The 15108-nt window shown below is 40.1% G+C and overlaps 2 protein-coding genes across 2 annotated transcripts in view; one reads left to right on the top strand and one right to left on the bottom strand.

Moving 5' to 3' along the window:
- Positions 1-6059, bottom strand: part of LOC101574711 (protein NPAT) — a 50343-nt gene extending 44284 nt beyond the window's left edge. Inside the window, exon 1 of the mRNA XM_023709500.1 lies at positions 5910-6059. Within this exon, the coding sequence (XP_023565268.1) occupies positions 5910-5946 (37 nt within the window). The 5' untranslated portion in view covers positions 5947-6059. The remainder of the gene's footprint in view (positions 1-5909) is intronic.
- A 131-nt stretch (positions 6060-6190) lies between these two features.
- Positions 6191-15108, top strand: part of Atm (ATM serine/threonine kinase) — a 137159-nt gene continuing 128241 nt past the window's right edge. The window contains exons 1-4 of the mRNA XM_004626220.2: positions 6191-6524; positions 11104-11211; positions 11295-11407; positions 12892-13037. Of these exons, the coding sequence (XP_004626277.1) occupies positions 11140-11211; positions 11295-11407; positions 12892-13037 (331 nt within the window). The 5' untranslated portion in view covers positions 6191-6524; positions 11104-11139. The remainder of the gene's footprint in view (positions 6525-11103; positions 11212-11294; positions 11408-12891; positions 13038-15108) is intronic.

Here is a 15108-nt window from a genome sequence, read left to right as displayed (position 1 = left end):
CGGGAGAGGTGTGAGGTTCGAACTCCAGCAACCTGAGGCTGACAGCTTTGTGGAAGCAGCCACTTAAAGGCCTGAGCTAGGGCCAGGCCCCCCAATACTTATATTTTCTTATACTTGCCTTTGTAGCATACTTATCTCAGCGGTGGTATAATAGTAAACACGTTTTTGTTAACTACTAAAGAAATGTCTAAGACAGTGATGGTAAATCTTTTAGAACTTTCAATGATACACACAGCCTGCTATACACAGATGTCATAGGTTAGACACCTCCAGTCTAAGGCCTAACTTTAAAATTAACACGTTATACTCTTCACCTGGAACTTTTTGTAGCCAGGTACTAATACTAAAAATTGATGAGATGGCCTACAAAGTCTTTACACAAGAGGCCTGAGGCAAGGCTTTTCAACTTTTTACTATTTGTAGTTGATGAAATTAGCTTTCCAACTTGTTAATTAATGCTATAAGGCTACAAGGAGAAACAAATCAAAAACCACAATGTGCTCTGTGGCATGAAAAAGCATGTAGGAACAAAAAGAAACATTTATTTCTTCAACTTTCTACATGCTTTACTACTTTACTATTTCCATCTTGGAGACCATACTGCAAATGTGAAATTATATGAACTAAAAGACAGATTGCTATTTTTTCTTTAATTTGTGAAAATTATAGACAGCTGAAAAATCATTTTTGCAACAGTATTATGACAGTTACATTTGGAATGTCTGCTCCTACTAAAATTCTATGAAAACAGAAATATAAAATATGTGAATACTTGAATCACACTTGAATTAGATAGCTGAACTTTTTCAAAGTTTCAAGTTTAGTTTAAAAACCCAAATAAAGTTTCTTTTTATGGCTGGCAGTTCCAAAAGTACTAACTGCCCTAAATGTAGTCACTTGTGACATTTGACAGGTGGTGGTATGAACTATAAACCCTCAAAAATTTTCTTTCCCTGACACCATACATTCTCAGAGTGATATCAAGTGGGGGGTTTGCGTGTGTGAAAGTTGGTTCTGGGGGAAAAAGAGGAAGAAATTTCATTTTAATGAATAAATCACAAAATATATGAATGGATATACAGTTTAAATTTTATTTATTTATTTATTTGAGAGAGAGAGAGAGAGAGAGAGTGTGTGTGTGTGTGTGTGGCCAGCTCAGCCCACCAGGGGGCAGGGCTGGCTGGCATGTGGTGCTGGGGGATTGAACCGCGGTCCCTGATGCTTTTGCTAAGCTTGTTCTAAGTAGGTGCTTTAGACCACTGAGCCATCTCTCCAGCCCGGATATACAGTTTAGTTGTGACATTACAATTTCAATGGGACAGTATGGGGGAAAAGGTCTATTCCTTAAAGGCTTCAATGTTGAAATGAGGTTTGATAAATAATGTTCTACACATGGTTGACCTTTTACAGAATAAGGGTATTTGTGCTAAGAGGTTGGGAAAAGAATCATAGTATGGGGCTGGGGAGATAGCTTGGTAGTCTGCTGGCAAGTTCAAGACCCGGTTTCGATCCCCAGTACTGCATGTTGTACCAGCCCTGGACATAGCTGTGCCCACCTAAAACTGGGTGTGGAGGCGCATGCCTGTAATCACAACGCTAAGGAGGTTGAGACAGGAAGATCACTATGAGTCCAAGCTGTGGAGACCCTGTACCAAATAAACAAATCGGGGGGAAGGGGGGAATCATAGTATGTGGCATGGCAACAAGACAGTACACACTTGCATAAGACCCACTTAAGAAAAGGCTCTATTAAAAGGCTGCATTAGGCAGCCATGGTGGTACAAACCTGTTATCCAGTGGTTGGGAGGTTGAGGCAGGAGGATTGCCATGAGTTTGAGGCCAGCCTGAGCTACATAGCAAGACCATATCAAAAACAAAAAAGGGCTGGACTATTTCTCTCACAAATGTTCAGTTTATCTTGGAATAATATGTGAGTTGCATTATCTTCTCTAAAATGTTTATCAAATTTTCTGCAACCTTAAGTTCAAATTTTAGATTAGATTTAATGTATTTTGCTTTATTTTTGTCCAAGAAGTTTCAAAATCATGTAGGAAATAGTTGAAAACTTCCATGTTCACTGTCACATATATGATTAATCAGTTACATGCCTACAAAAAAGCTTAACATTATTAAGTACCTGACTAACCAATTCTCAATTCAGTAATAGGTAAAATCCTAGCTATATCAACATTAAATTTTAAGAACTCGTATGAGAAAAGTTTGCTTTTTGTAAAGGAAAGATTAAAAAAGAGCCCAAGCCAGATCCAGCAGTGCATACCTGTAATACCAGCATTTTGAGTCAGGCCACGACAACTTAGTATCTCTAACATAAAAGTAGGCTGAGGATGTAGTTCAGGGGTACAATAGCCCTGAGCTCAATTCCCAGTACAGCAGGGGGTTGGGATGAAAGCCTAAATATAATCCCTTGTGTGAAAATATGTCTTTCACATGTTTTTAATGTCTTTGAAAAATATAATTTTTGAAGGACTTAATTTTCAGTGCGTTATGTTACTAGTTCTCCAAATACTAGAGAAGGTATCAATCTATAAATGTTATGATGTACAAGGGCCCAGAAGATAGATATACAAATAACTGCATACCAAGCAAAAGTTGCAAGATGACAGGACAGACCTACTGTACGGGCAGACGGGTTGAGAAATTACTAACAGGCTCAGGGGAAATTATGAAATGCTGCAAGGTTCAGGTGAGTCCTAAAGGAGCGCTGGGAATCCCAGTGATGCTGATGAAAGTGTATATATAGAGTTCATTTGGAGAATATGTTGAATTTGGACGTGGCACAAGAATAGCTGGAGATACAACAGAAAAAAAATAAAGATTTCTAAAGGTTGTGAAGGCCAGCAATGAGTAGAAGTATTACTAAGTAGAGAATATCATCACCAGTTACTCTTTTACATCTGTTTAATAAACATCTGTATCTGTGATATAAAAGGTGACTAGACCCAGTGGCTCTTGACTACTGGGAAGGCGTGTGTGCCAGTTTCCATCCTGTTTGCTCTCATTCTTCATTCTTCTCCTGCTCTCTAATGTATGACAGGAAGTCTCAACTTCAAACAGGTTAAGATGTCCCACCCTCCCACACCAGCCAGCTTCTGGCTGGATTTGCTAAATGGGCAGCACTGAAAGGACACTGGTGGGCAGCTGTAAGATGCCCTGATTTCTACTCCAGTTTTGATAGACTTCCTGTAATTACAACTCCCTTATCAGACAAGTTTACCTTCATCTCCTACAGTTGCTTCTCAGTTGCTTTATCTTTCCCTGTGCTCCTGATTAGTTCCGCGGCTTCTTACTGTGCTCACCTCTAAACCAACTCATTGTGAGCTGTTCTGGCTTCTTAACTTTTCTATCACTGTAACCAATTCCCTCATTAAACACACTGATTTCTGCTTGCTCTTAATGGATGCTGACTCATTTAGAGAGTAACAAATCTATTTAAGAAATTGATGCAAATTGTGGATCACTCACCCACATGCACATAAATTTTTACAGATAGTTTTGAAGGCTCCCAGAACTCTTGGAGCTTGAACATTAATTCAAGAATAAGAATAGTAAGTAAGACAAAGATAAGTTTCAGTTTGGGGAAAAAGTTTTACAGGTAAACGGTGATGGCTGTAATACTTCTGCCACAGAATATATTTAGAAATGGCAAATTCTGTTATGAATAGCTCCCTGCCTCAAAGGAAACCCAACTATAACCAAGAAATTGGATAAATTACTAAATTACTGGAAGACATTTCAGAGATGGCTTGATTTTAATTTGTAACACAAATGTACTGTATCAGGGAGATAAGGAGAGGCAGAATACATGCTAATATTTGAAGAAAATAAGCAGTTTGGAATGTCTGCAGCATAGGGCAAATGTTAAGATGATGTGATCAAGGAGGAGAAGCAAGACAGACAGTTCCATAAGCACCTTCTAGGTCATACTGATCAAAACAAAAATGGTGGCCCAGAGACAGTGAACAACACTTTGATGTATTTTAGCTCATACAATATTTTTCAATATGCCAGCAACAGTTTGCTACAGTTGAATAGCAAAAACAGTTCTTTAAATGTGGTCAGAGGGCAGGATTCTGACGAATAAGAGGAAGGTTAAGCAGTACAAACAATTCTAAAATTCTTTCATGAATAACTGACTTGTGAAAGGGTGACATATGGCATTAGAGGGATATAGGATTTAGAAAGGTGATTCTGCGGACATATGTTTTAAGGGCTTAAAACCTAATCAATGAACAGTAACTGGAGAAACTGTGTTTCGAACCTACTAGGCACCAGAAGAAAGTTATGAAAACAAAGGTTCAATGAGAGAGAGGCTGAAGATGGTAAGGGATACGACAGGAGAAAAATCAGCAAATAATGTAATTATAGGATAAATACAATGCATATATGAAAAGTACAAAATCTAAAGGACAAATTCAACAGTGAGTGCCATTTGACTTGCTTTAATCTGTGTGTGCATGTGTGTGTGTGGGGGGGAGCTGAATCCAGAACCTCACACATACCGTATTAGCCAAGTGTTCTATAAATGAGTTACATCCCCACCTAATGGACACAGGTCAGGGATGTTGTCAAACATCTCACAAAATTTGAGCACAGGACAATCTGCCCTAATAAACAATTACTCCAGAGTGTCAAAAGTGATGATGTTCAGACATCATTCCTAAAACTATGATGATTGAAACTCAATTGGGTCATCTGTTAAAGTCCGTTAGAAATAATTTAGAGGACAAAAATAAGGGATGTCAGTTATATCGTAAAAGTTTACTTTTCACTCACTTACACATAAACCTAATACATACATCTATTACTATACAGCCAGCTTTTTAATCATAGATAAAGATTTAGGAGGACTACACAAAGGGGTAAAAGAGTCAACCATAAAATATTAGTTCAGCTTTTAGTCATTAATTTCTCTACAAATGATTTGACGAATCTACTTTTTTCTTTTTTGCAAAAATGTGTCTATCAAGAATCCTACACAAATACAAAGTTATTTTGGGCAGTGCTGGGTGTTTTAAAGTCACAAAACAAACGAATATTTCGAACAATGAAAGAAAGGTATTAATGGTTGTAGAAAAATACCACGGGCGGGTTCATCACAGATGTTTACCATTTACTTTTAAATGTCTCATGATATTTGTAAGTCACTGGTTTGAGTTTTACGCCGCTCTCATTCGGAGCAGTACAATCCTTTTTATTTTTTCGGGACCAAAACAATAACAAAAACTATCTCCTACACAGATAACACACAGTGGCCAACGAACTTTCTTCGAATGGAGGAAAAACTAACTGGGGTTGGAAAATGTGTAACTAGAAGGCACTCTGCCTGAGACTTTTTTATTCCTTAAAGGAATTGGAATTGACTGCTTTTACAAAATATGCAACTGGCATTTCACACCTCTGCACTGGGCGACGTACGGCAGACTGTGAGAAAGCAGCCGTCCCAAATTCGTCGTTCTAAGCCCGGCTCCGGAGAAGGGCGTCAGGACGGTCTTTCTACAAAGCCGGGCGGCTGAGGAAGTCCTATTTTGGTGCTAGTTCTGCCAAGGGAAACTGTGAGGAACACGCAGCCCTCCGGTCACGTAGCCAACTCCTGCAGGGGTCCCGATAAGCGCGGAGGCCCGAGCGAGCACCCCCGAAGCCAGGCCCAGGTGATGGTGCAGCCCGAGCTTCTCCTCAGCCCTCCCCTCGCCACGCAGCCTGCGGCCGGCGGCAGCCGCCTACAAAGCAGCTTAAACTGTCCCGCGCCTCCGCGGGGCGAAAATCACCGCCAGCCTCAACTTGTAAGCGAGGGGGCGAACCCCAAAGCCCCTTCGTCCAGGCAAAACATTCGGGCCCAAAGGTCCTTCTTAGCCTGGCCCGGTAACCATCCCAGTCGTGTCCGCGCTTACCCAATACCAGCCGGGCCACGTCCGAGGGTAACAGCATGATCCAAGACGCAAAAGGAACCACAGTACGAGACGAAACCCGGGTACAAGCCAGCAGCGACAGCTCCTACGCCTCATCTCCTGGTTCCAGTGGCGGTACTGAACCCGCGGCAATTTGTCCCGCCTCTTTTGCCCTGCGCCAACCAATCACTTGCGCGGGAGAAAGAAAGGCGCCGAAATAAATCCCGCCTCCTTGCTCCTCGGGTCTGTCGTCACTTCCGGCCTCGGCGCCGGAGGGGTGGGCCTGGAGAGAGCCCGTAGGCCGGGCGCCGGCGCCCCAGCCCCGGGGCGAGCCGAGAACGCAGGGTCGCTCACCATTGGCGGGCAGAGCGCAGGCGCGTTTCCTCAGTCCCGGCGAATGTTTTGGGAGAGTGTTTGCCTCGGAAGGCGCGTGATATTTGTGCGCATGGGCAGAGTGCGCCGCGCCGCTAAGCCGGACTTCTTCCTCCGGAGTGGCACGCTACGCGGTCGCGCGGCGTTTGAACCGGAAGCGGGAGGGAGAGTGCGAGTAACGGGGCTGTCGCCGCTAGACGAGGCGTGGGGAGCGCGGAGCTGGGCTGCAGCTACCGCCACCTCCAGGTACCAAGTGGGTCGTCGCAATTCAGCCGCTTCTGGGAGGGAGGATTCGTGTCTACCCTGTCTCTTCTCGCCCCTGCCTGAGCGCGGCCGTGCGCCGAGGCCCTGCGAACCGAGCCCAGGGCGCTCTCAGCGCCCTGAGTTGGACCTCCCTCCTGCGCGTCCCATTTTCCTCTCACCCTAGGGCTCAGGTTTATATAGGTGACCTGACTAGGGTTTTTGTTGTTGTTGTTGTTTTTTCCTTTTCTCTTAATTGATGCTCCTTGTCTCCTGCTGTTCACTGAGATTTAACCCAGAGCCTCGAATTTAAGAGCTCGCTATGGAATCGCACCGCCAGAGTTCGAGTTCGGATTGTCAGCTGTGAAATAATTCTGCACCGTCTCCTGAGGCTTAGCTGCCACCTTTAGCCCCGAGGTACAAATGATTAGAAAGACGACAATACATCAAGGTGATACTGTCCTGTGATAAGAGTACAGTGCTGGTGGCCTGGGAGAATCCCAACAGTTAGTTTCGCAATTGCTCAGCAGGGTAGGAGCCCTCAGGCCTGAGGCTCAAAGCCCAGTACCAGAAGAAAAAAACCAAAAAAAACGGCCCGGGCAACTTTAGATTCCGTCTGAGAATTAAAGTTGTAAAGGGCTGGGGGTGTAGTTTAGTGTTATACTGCTTGACTAGCATGCACGAGGCTCCGGGTTTGGTCCCCAGTCCCACCACAAATAAATGGATAATACTAATCTCTGGAAACAGTCGTGAGGAAAGAGAATATGAGTGTTGCTAGCATTTACTATATTCTAGACCCTGTTTGTATGTTAAACATATATATGTGAGTTCTTAACAACTGTTTGAGGTAGGTAGTATTTCATTTTATCACCGAGAATCAGGTTTGGAGATATTAATTAAATTGTGGGGAGTTGTATAGTTTTTAAATGGCTGGACTAGAATTCAAACCAATACATTCTGACTACAAAGCCCACATTCTTAAACATTAGACGGGAATGGCATACTAAGGGAAGATTTAGTTTTAGGAAGATGGGGATGCAGTCACTGTCAGGTTGTGTAAGAAGATCATCTTGGGTGAAATCTCAAAAGGAACGTTGAATTTGTCAGTCTGAATTGATACCTAAACAGATTTCATGTTTGTGTGGTGTCTGTTTAACTGCTTTCTAGCCATCTTTAAGTTTCTGCAATATGTCACATTCTTTTCCACCTTATGATCTCTTGGCTGTGCTACTTACCTTCCATTGAATGTTCGTCCTCTTAAAAAAAAAATCCTTCTGCAATTTTAGGGGGACTTGGCGGTTAGCTCAGTTGTTTAAAGCACCGCTTGGACGAAAGCAGTCAGGTTCAGGGCACCACAGTTTGATCCCCAGCTCCGGAACTAGCCAAAAAAAAAAAAAAAAAAAAAAAATCCTCCAAATGTAGGTCCTCAGGCTTTTTCTGAAATGGCACCCATCTCATTCAGATCTTGACTTATTGCAACCTCCTTCAAGACCTTTCTTAACAGCTTATGTAAAATGAGTACTCTTATTTTCTATTTTTTTTTTTTTTTTGAGGCTTGAATCATACTTTGGAATTATGGATTGATTTATCAGTTTGTATGTTGTCACTCTTCTACCTAGATGTGTCTTTGTGAAAGTAGGATTTATGTCGATTTAGTTTATGTTTCATATAGCTAGCCCTAACATGGTAACTCAAACACAGTAGGTGTGAGATATGTATTGTTCACAGCTATCTGTGAAAGAACATCTCTCTCTCTCTCTCTTTTTTAGTACAGGGTCTACAGGGTCTCACTATGTAGATCTGACCCCTAGTGATCCTCTTGTTTTCAGCCTCCCAAGTGCTGGGATTACAGGAGCATCATGCCCAGTTTCAGTTACCATCTCAGGGAGCCCCAGGGGTGGGGCCGACATGGCACACTGGGGATCAGACTCCGGTCCCTGCATCTGCCTAAGCAGGCGCTTTGGGTCGCTGAGCTATCTGGCCAGCCTTTTACATCTCTATTTTTGTACATAATTCTGTTTTTCTTTTGTATTTATTTATTTAGTTTTCCTGGGAGAGAAAGTATATATTTAGAATTAGCCAGCTGGACTCAGTTTAAATGATTCCAATTTTGTTGGCAACACCCAATGCATCGTGATCGGGAGTCAGTTGAACATATGCCTTCTCCTCATCAGGCCTGATTACAATATTGACCTTGGCAACATCGGTGTCATAGAGCTTCTTCACAGCTTGTTTGATTTGGTGCTTATTGGCTTTGACACCTACAATGAACACGAGCATCTTGTCCTCTATCTTTTCATGGCTTACTCTGTGGTCAGGGGGTCTTGATGATGGCATAGGGGTCAAATTTATTTCTCCTGAGGGTGCTCTTCCGAGGGTATTTGGGCTGCCTCCTGACCCGCAGTGTCTTGGCACAGTGTCTTGGGATGGCAGAAGGTGGGTGACGTTCGTATCTTTTTGTGGCTGTGGATGCCTCTCAGCACAGCCTTCTTGGCCTTGAAAGCTTTTGCTTTGGCTTCAGCTTTGGGACGGGCAGGGGCTTCCTTCTTCCCCTTCGGTACCATCTTGGTAAAAAGGCCTATGTTTTCTTTTTAAAGTTATGTTTTGAACTGGGCATGGTGGTACAGGCTGAGGCAGAAGGATCATCAAGAATTTGAGGCCAGCCTGGGCTATGTGACAATTTTAAGGTCAGCCTGAATTGTACAGTGAGACCCTGTCTCAAAAAAACAAACAAACAAAACAAACTACAGCATGATAATACTGGTTCTGCCTATTCACTAGTGGGGGATGTCTTTCCATTTTCTTTTTTTTTTTTTTTGCCAAACCGGGGATTGAACTCAGGCCCTTGCGCTTGCGAGGGAAGCACTTATTCTGTTGAGCTATCTCCCTGGCCCCTTGTTTTTCCATTTTCTAATGGTCTCTTAAATCTCTTTGTTCAGAAAACTAGTCTTTTACCTCCTGTTTAGGTTGATTCATAGGTATTTAATATTTTTCTAGCTACCCTGCATGAGATTGTTTTCCTTATTTCTTTCTTGGTAGATTATGGGCATGTAGGTATGATTTTCATTTTTGTGTGTTCCTTTTATATCCTGCCATTGAATTTAATTTTATTAGCTTTTAAGTGTCTTCTGGTGTAGCTTTTTGGGTCTTATATATAAAGGATCATACCCACAAATAAGATCATTTGATCTTTTCCTTTCCTATTTGTACATGTTTTATGTCTTTTCTTGCCTGATAGTTCTGGTTATATTTCTCAGGTGCTATATTGAGCCAGAGTGATGAGAATGGACACCTTTGTTTTGTTCCTGATTTTAGAGGGAGTATTTTTAGTCTTTCCCCATTTAATATGTTGTTTGTGGGTTGTCATAAATGACTTTATTTATTAATTTTAATTTTTTTTTTCATAAATGACTTTAATCTGTTGGAGGTAAGATCCTTTTGTATCATTGTTCATCAGGGCTTTATCACGTATGACTGTTGGTTATTTTTGCATTTATTGATATGATCATGCAATTAAAAAAATACTTTTTGCTGTTGTTCATTTGGGGACTCATAATCATCCTCCTGTCTCAGCCTCCCTAGTGCTGAGATTATAGTCAAGCGCCACCACAACCAGTTTCTGGCTGGCGTGGAGCACCCAGCATTCCAGGGCCTGCACTGTATGCTGTCCTGGGGATCAAAATTCAGGACCTTATGCTGGCCAAGCAGGTACTTATCCTGGCAAGCCTTCTCCCCATGTGCTTTTTTGAAAATCCTTTTTGTATGCTGCTGTATTTGTGTACATATATATGTAGTCATTTTTGTATCCCTGGAATGAAACCAATTTGGTCATGATGTATGTATGCTCTTGTTAATGATTTGTTATGTTCTGTATGCTTGTACTTTGTTGAGGATCTTTGCGCCTGTGTTCATTAAAAGGACTGGTCTATAGTTTTCTTTTTTTTGTTGTTGTATCTTTGTCTGGTTTTGTTATCAAGGTATTATTCCTTTAAGGAATTTGGCAGCATTCTTTCCATTTCAGTTTTTTGGAGAGTTTCAGAAGTATGGGGTTCTTCTTTGAAGTTCTGGTAAAATTCATCGGTGAATTCACTGGGTTCTTGGCTTAGTTTATGAGAAGACTGAAAATATCATATAATTGATGGTGAAACTAGAAGAACTGGAAATCTCATACATTTCTAATGGAAACATAGAACTGTATAGGAAAACATTGAATGGGCTTTAATTAAGTTATTTAAAGTCACACTCTTCCTTGTCTTCCTATTGCAAAGAACATTGTGTGTTGGATGATTGCTTTGATACAATCTAAGAAAATGTAATTTGATATAAAAATGTTAAGAAACTTCTTTGTGCCTTTGATCCTAGTGTGCCTATGGTTGTACAGTTTGATCTAACTATGTGTCAGTGCTGCAGTGTGAAATATATATTTTCTGGAAGTATAGCTTAGTAGTAAGAGCAAATGCATATTAATGTTTGAGTCACTAGGTGTAATTTCCAGCACACACACAAAATGCATGTAATAAAATAAGGAAATTTATATGTATGTGTGTGTGTATATATTTTTTTTATTTTTATTTTTATTTTCTAGGAAAGGATTGGTGTTTTTTCCAGGAAATGCTGAATCATGAGTCTTGCACTTAGTAACCTGCTTATTTGTTGCCGACGACTGGAAAATGATAGAGCTACAGAACGAAGGGTAGTAAATTACTTAATTTTAATTTTTCCTTGGAACAAATACGTGATTAGTAACACATTAGTGTGATTATTTTTCATTTTCAGAAAGAAGTTGAAACCTTTAAGCGCCTGATTCGGGATCCTGAAACAATTCAAGATTTAGATAGGCATTCAGATTCCAAACAAGGAAAATACCTAAATTGGGACGCTGTTTTCAGGTATGCTATTCTAGCCTTTTTACTATCTGTATTTTTCTCTTTCATATTTATTTTTGTTGTGGTAATATTTTTTTAAAGCTGTCTTTGTTTTCTGTATGCCATTGTGTCTTGCATATAAAGTTGGCATCTAACAGTTATCCAAAACTTAACTGAAAATATTAAATCATTCAACAAGTTGTCTTAGACATATCTCATTGAAGATTGAAAAACAGTTCTTATGGGTTTATAATTTGCTTCAAATTAGAGAAAAGATTTAAATTATAGTAAATGTTTCTTATTTGACGTCTTTATTCTGATTATCAGTAACTGACATGTTAAATTATAGAGAACAAGTTAAAAAGTTGGGATTTTTTTTTTCAGATAAATGCAGTTAAAAAAACAAAAGACTAAGTAATGCAAAGATAAAATTGTTGGGCAGAAGTGGCAACAGGTTTGATGCATTTGCGAAATAACTAGGAAGAGATTATAAGGCTTGGGAAAGTTTAGTATTATAAACTAATGTAGACTACTGAAGGAATTAATTTTGAAACAACATTTATAGTCAAGAGGAAATAGGAATAAAAGAATTGTCTTCGAGTATGTTAAGTAGATAACTTTTTTTAGGTCTTGTTACTAGACTGACTTACAGATTCAAATACGTAGAACGTGAGAAATGTCTGTTCCTTTTTCTTTGGTTACTTTATTTTAGATACCACAAATGCAGTTACTACCTAACAATAAATAATATTTTCTAAGAGCTGATTGGCAGGCCAATTTTTTTTTTTTTTTTTGCGGAACTGGGAATTGAACTCAGATCCTTGCGTTTGCTAGTCAAGCACTTATCCTACTGAGCCATCTCCCCAGCCCCAAGCAGGCCAAATTTGTACCTGACACTCCTTGCTAGTCTGTCTTCTAGACAGGTTTCACTTAAATCATAATCACTGTTAAGTAAGGATGGTTGAGAGCCTTTAAAAGCATCATAAACTCTTGCTTTTGTGGTTTTAGAGATTGCACTCAAGGTATTTACACTGAGCTATATTCTTAGCCCTGTTTTATTATTTGATTTTGAGAGAGAATATTGCTAATTTAAGTTGCACAGGCTGGCTTGAACTGCCATCCTTCTGTCTCAGTTCGCAGCACTGTAAGCTTTTAATAATAAAATAAGCCAAATAGTAAAGTGCTAGAAGTTACATACAAGTTAGAGATTTTGCAGGTCAGACTTTATATTGTTAGACCCTGAAAAAGAGATGTAATTATTTTGTTAAACTGGTATATTGGATAACATACCGTGGTTTAAAAAGACGTATTTTGTAAACTTGATATGGTGGCTCGTGCCTGAAATTCCAACACAGGAGGCTGAGGGAGGACGATCGCCTGAAGTTCAGCGCCAGCCTGAACCATGTAAGGAGATCAAAAACCAAAAGAGGTGCATTCTGTGATAGCATGAAGGACTTTTGAAGCTAAAAAATTTAAACATTAATGAGTTTCTATTTCTTTTTTAAAAGATTTTTACAGAAATATATTCAGAAAGAAACAGAAAGTCTAAGAACTGCAAAACCAAATGTATCAGTCTCAACACAAACCTCCAGACAGAAAAAGATGCAAGAAATCAGTAGTTTGGTCAGATATTTCATCAAATGTGCAAATAAAAGTAAGCAACATCATATATTATAAATACATGATTTAATAGGTTATAGTAGTATGTTTGATATAAATTTGGATATTGTTCAGTTTACTTTTACCTCTTAGAGCGTGACGCTGAATCTTTGAGTTGCATGCTGGTTGGTATCGGTGGAGCAGAGCTTGTATGTGTTTTATTCTGTACTTTCACTAAATTAAAAGACGAGTGCTAATTTCTAGTATGTATCACTTTTTAATTTTAAAGATAATAACAATGGTACAGAATTTAAAAACAAGGTGACATGATTTTTAATAACACAGGTTCAGATATTTGGGAGAATTTATGAAAGCATAAAATGATAGAATCTCAGAATAGAAATGGTGAGTTATCATTTCAGTTCCTCATTGTTGAGTCTGTGCGGTATGGCCTTAACATAGAAATACAAGTCTCCACAACTGACTGTACCCTTTGGGGCTTTTTTTTTTTTAAACTTTTGGCACCTTTAAATAAGAATTAAAATCTTGTCTTTTTGTTGGTGCTTTTGACTTTTGATATTGTACACAAAAGTTTTTTCAAAGTAATGCCCTTTGCAATACTTGAAGGTGATCATATTTCCACTAACACCTCTTCCCTGAAGTAAACAGACAGCTTCTTTTATTTAGCTTGTATGACCAAGTTTTTGCTTCTTCCTTTTGGATATTGTTCAATTTACTTTTACCTCCTAGAGCGTGATGCTGAATCTTTGAGTTGCATGCTGGTTGGTGTAGGGTGGAGCAGAACTTGTATGTGTTTTATTCTGTACTTTCACTAAAGCTAAGGTCATGTGAACCTCCTTGACAGGCAGTACATACGCTCTTAACTAATGTTGTAAGGAAAGAAATGAAAAGATCCGATCTCTTGTGGTTGCGTGTATCTTGTACTGATGTGTCGATATATTTGAATTAAAATGCAAGATTGTAAGCTTTTGTAAGGAAATGTGCTCTATCCAGCGCTGAAAGCTAAAAGAAGCAGTTGTTGAGGAACTCAGGAGCTGGACTCTGTACAGTGGTCCGTCGCTTATCACAGAGGTCACATTCCAGACACCCCCACAAAAAGTGAAAATCAGTGAAGCAGCGATGTTATATTTTAGTATTTATATATATTAAGTCTTTATAAACTCCTCCCACACTCTTATAAATCTTTCCCACACTTTAAAAAGCACTTCTAGTGTTCTTAGACCCAGTCCTAGCCCAGGCCCGGTCACTGACCCTCTTATTCTCTGAGTGTGATACTGAGTAGAAGAAGAGGTCGTATGTGCGGGTGAATCCAAGAAAACTGCTCAGCTCCATAGAGTTTTTGTGTCTTTGGATATTGAACATTTGGAGAAGATCTAAATTTTAAAATGAAAAATATTTATCATATTAAAAAAAAGCACTTCTAGTATTCGTTACCTTTTTTTTGGTATATATATGTATTTTAGGGAAGGGTCTACAGGGTGTTCAGGGTCTCACTACTAGATCGGACTCGTACTGACCCACCTGTTCACAGCCTCCCAAGTGCTAGGATTACAGGCAAGTGCCACCATGCCCAGTCTCAATTGCTGTCTCAGTGCGCCCTGGGTTAGATCTGGCACCACAGGATTGAACCCCCAGCCCCTGCACCTGCTTGCAGGTGCTTTATCTTATTTGGTCAGCCCCTCAACCATTTTTTAAACTTGTAAACCTATGTAATTTTTTTTTTTTTTAATCGTATTTGGTACAGGGTCTTATGCAGCTCAGACTCCTATATTCAGCACCCCCAGTGCTAGTATTACAGGTGTGTGCCACCACACTGGTCTTGGTGGCCAGCCCAGCACACCTGGGGGTGGGTGCGGGGCTGATGCGGTATGTGGTGCCAGGGATTGAACCCCAGTCCCTGAACTTACCTAAGCAGGTGCTTGTTCACTGAGCTATCTCACTGGCCCTTACTTACATACACCATACATATATATGTTAATGGTCAGAGTTACATTAACCATTACGTACTGTATGGTGCAGTATGTGTTCATGCACCAATGAAATACTTACTGTAAGGTGTTTATTTATTTTTTTGGCGGGACTGGGGATTGAACTCAGGCCCTTGC

The sequence above is a fragment of the Octodon degus genome, unplaced genomic scaffold, assembly GCF_000260255.1.
Source record: "Octodon degus isolate 3935 unplaced genomic scaffold, OctDeg1.0 scaffold00012, whole genome shotgun sequence".
Lineage (NCBI taxonomy): Eukaryota > Metazoa > Chordata > Mammalia > Rodentia > Octodontidae > Octodon > Octodon degus.
This window is presented reverse-complemented; position numbering and strand designations above follow the sequence as displayed.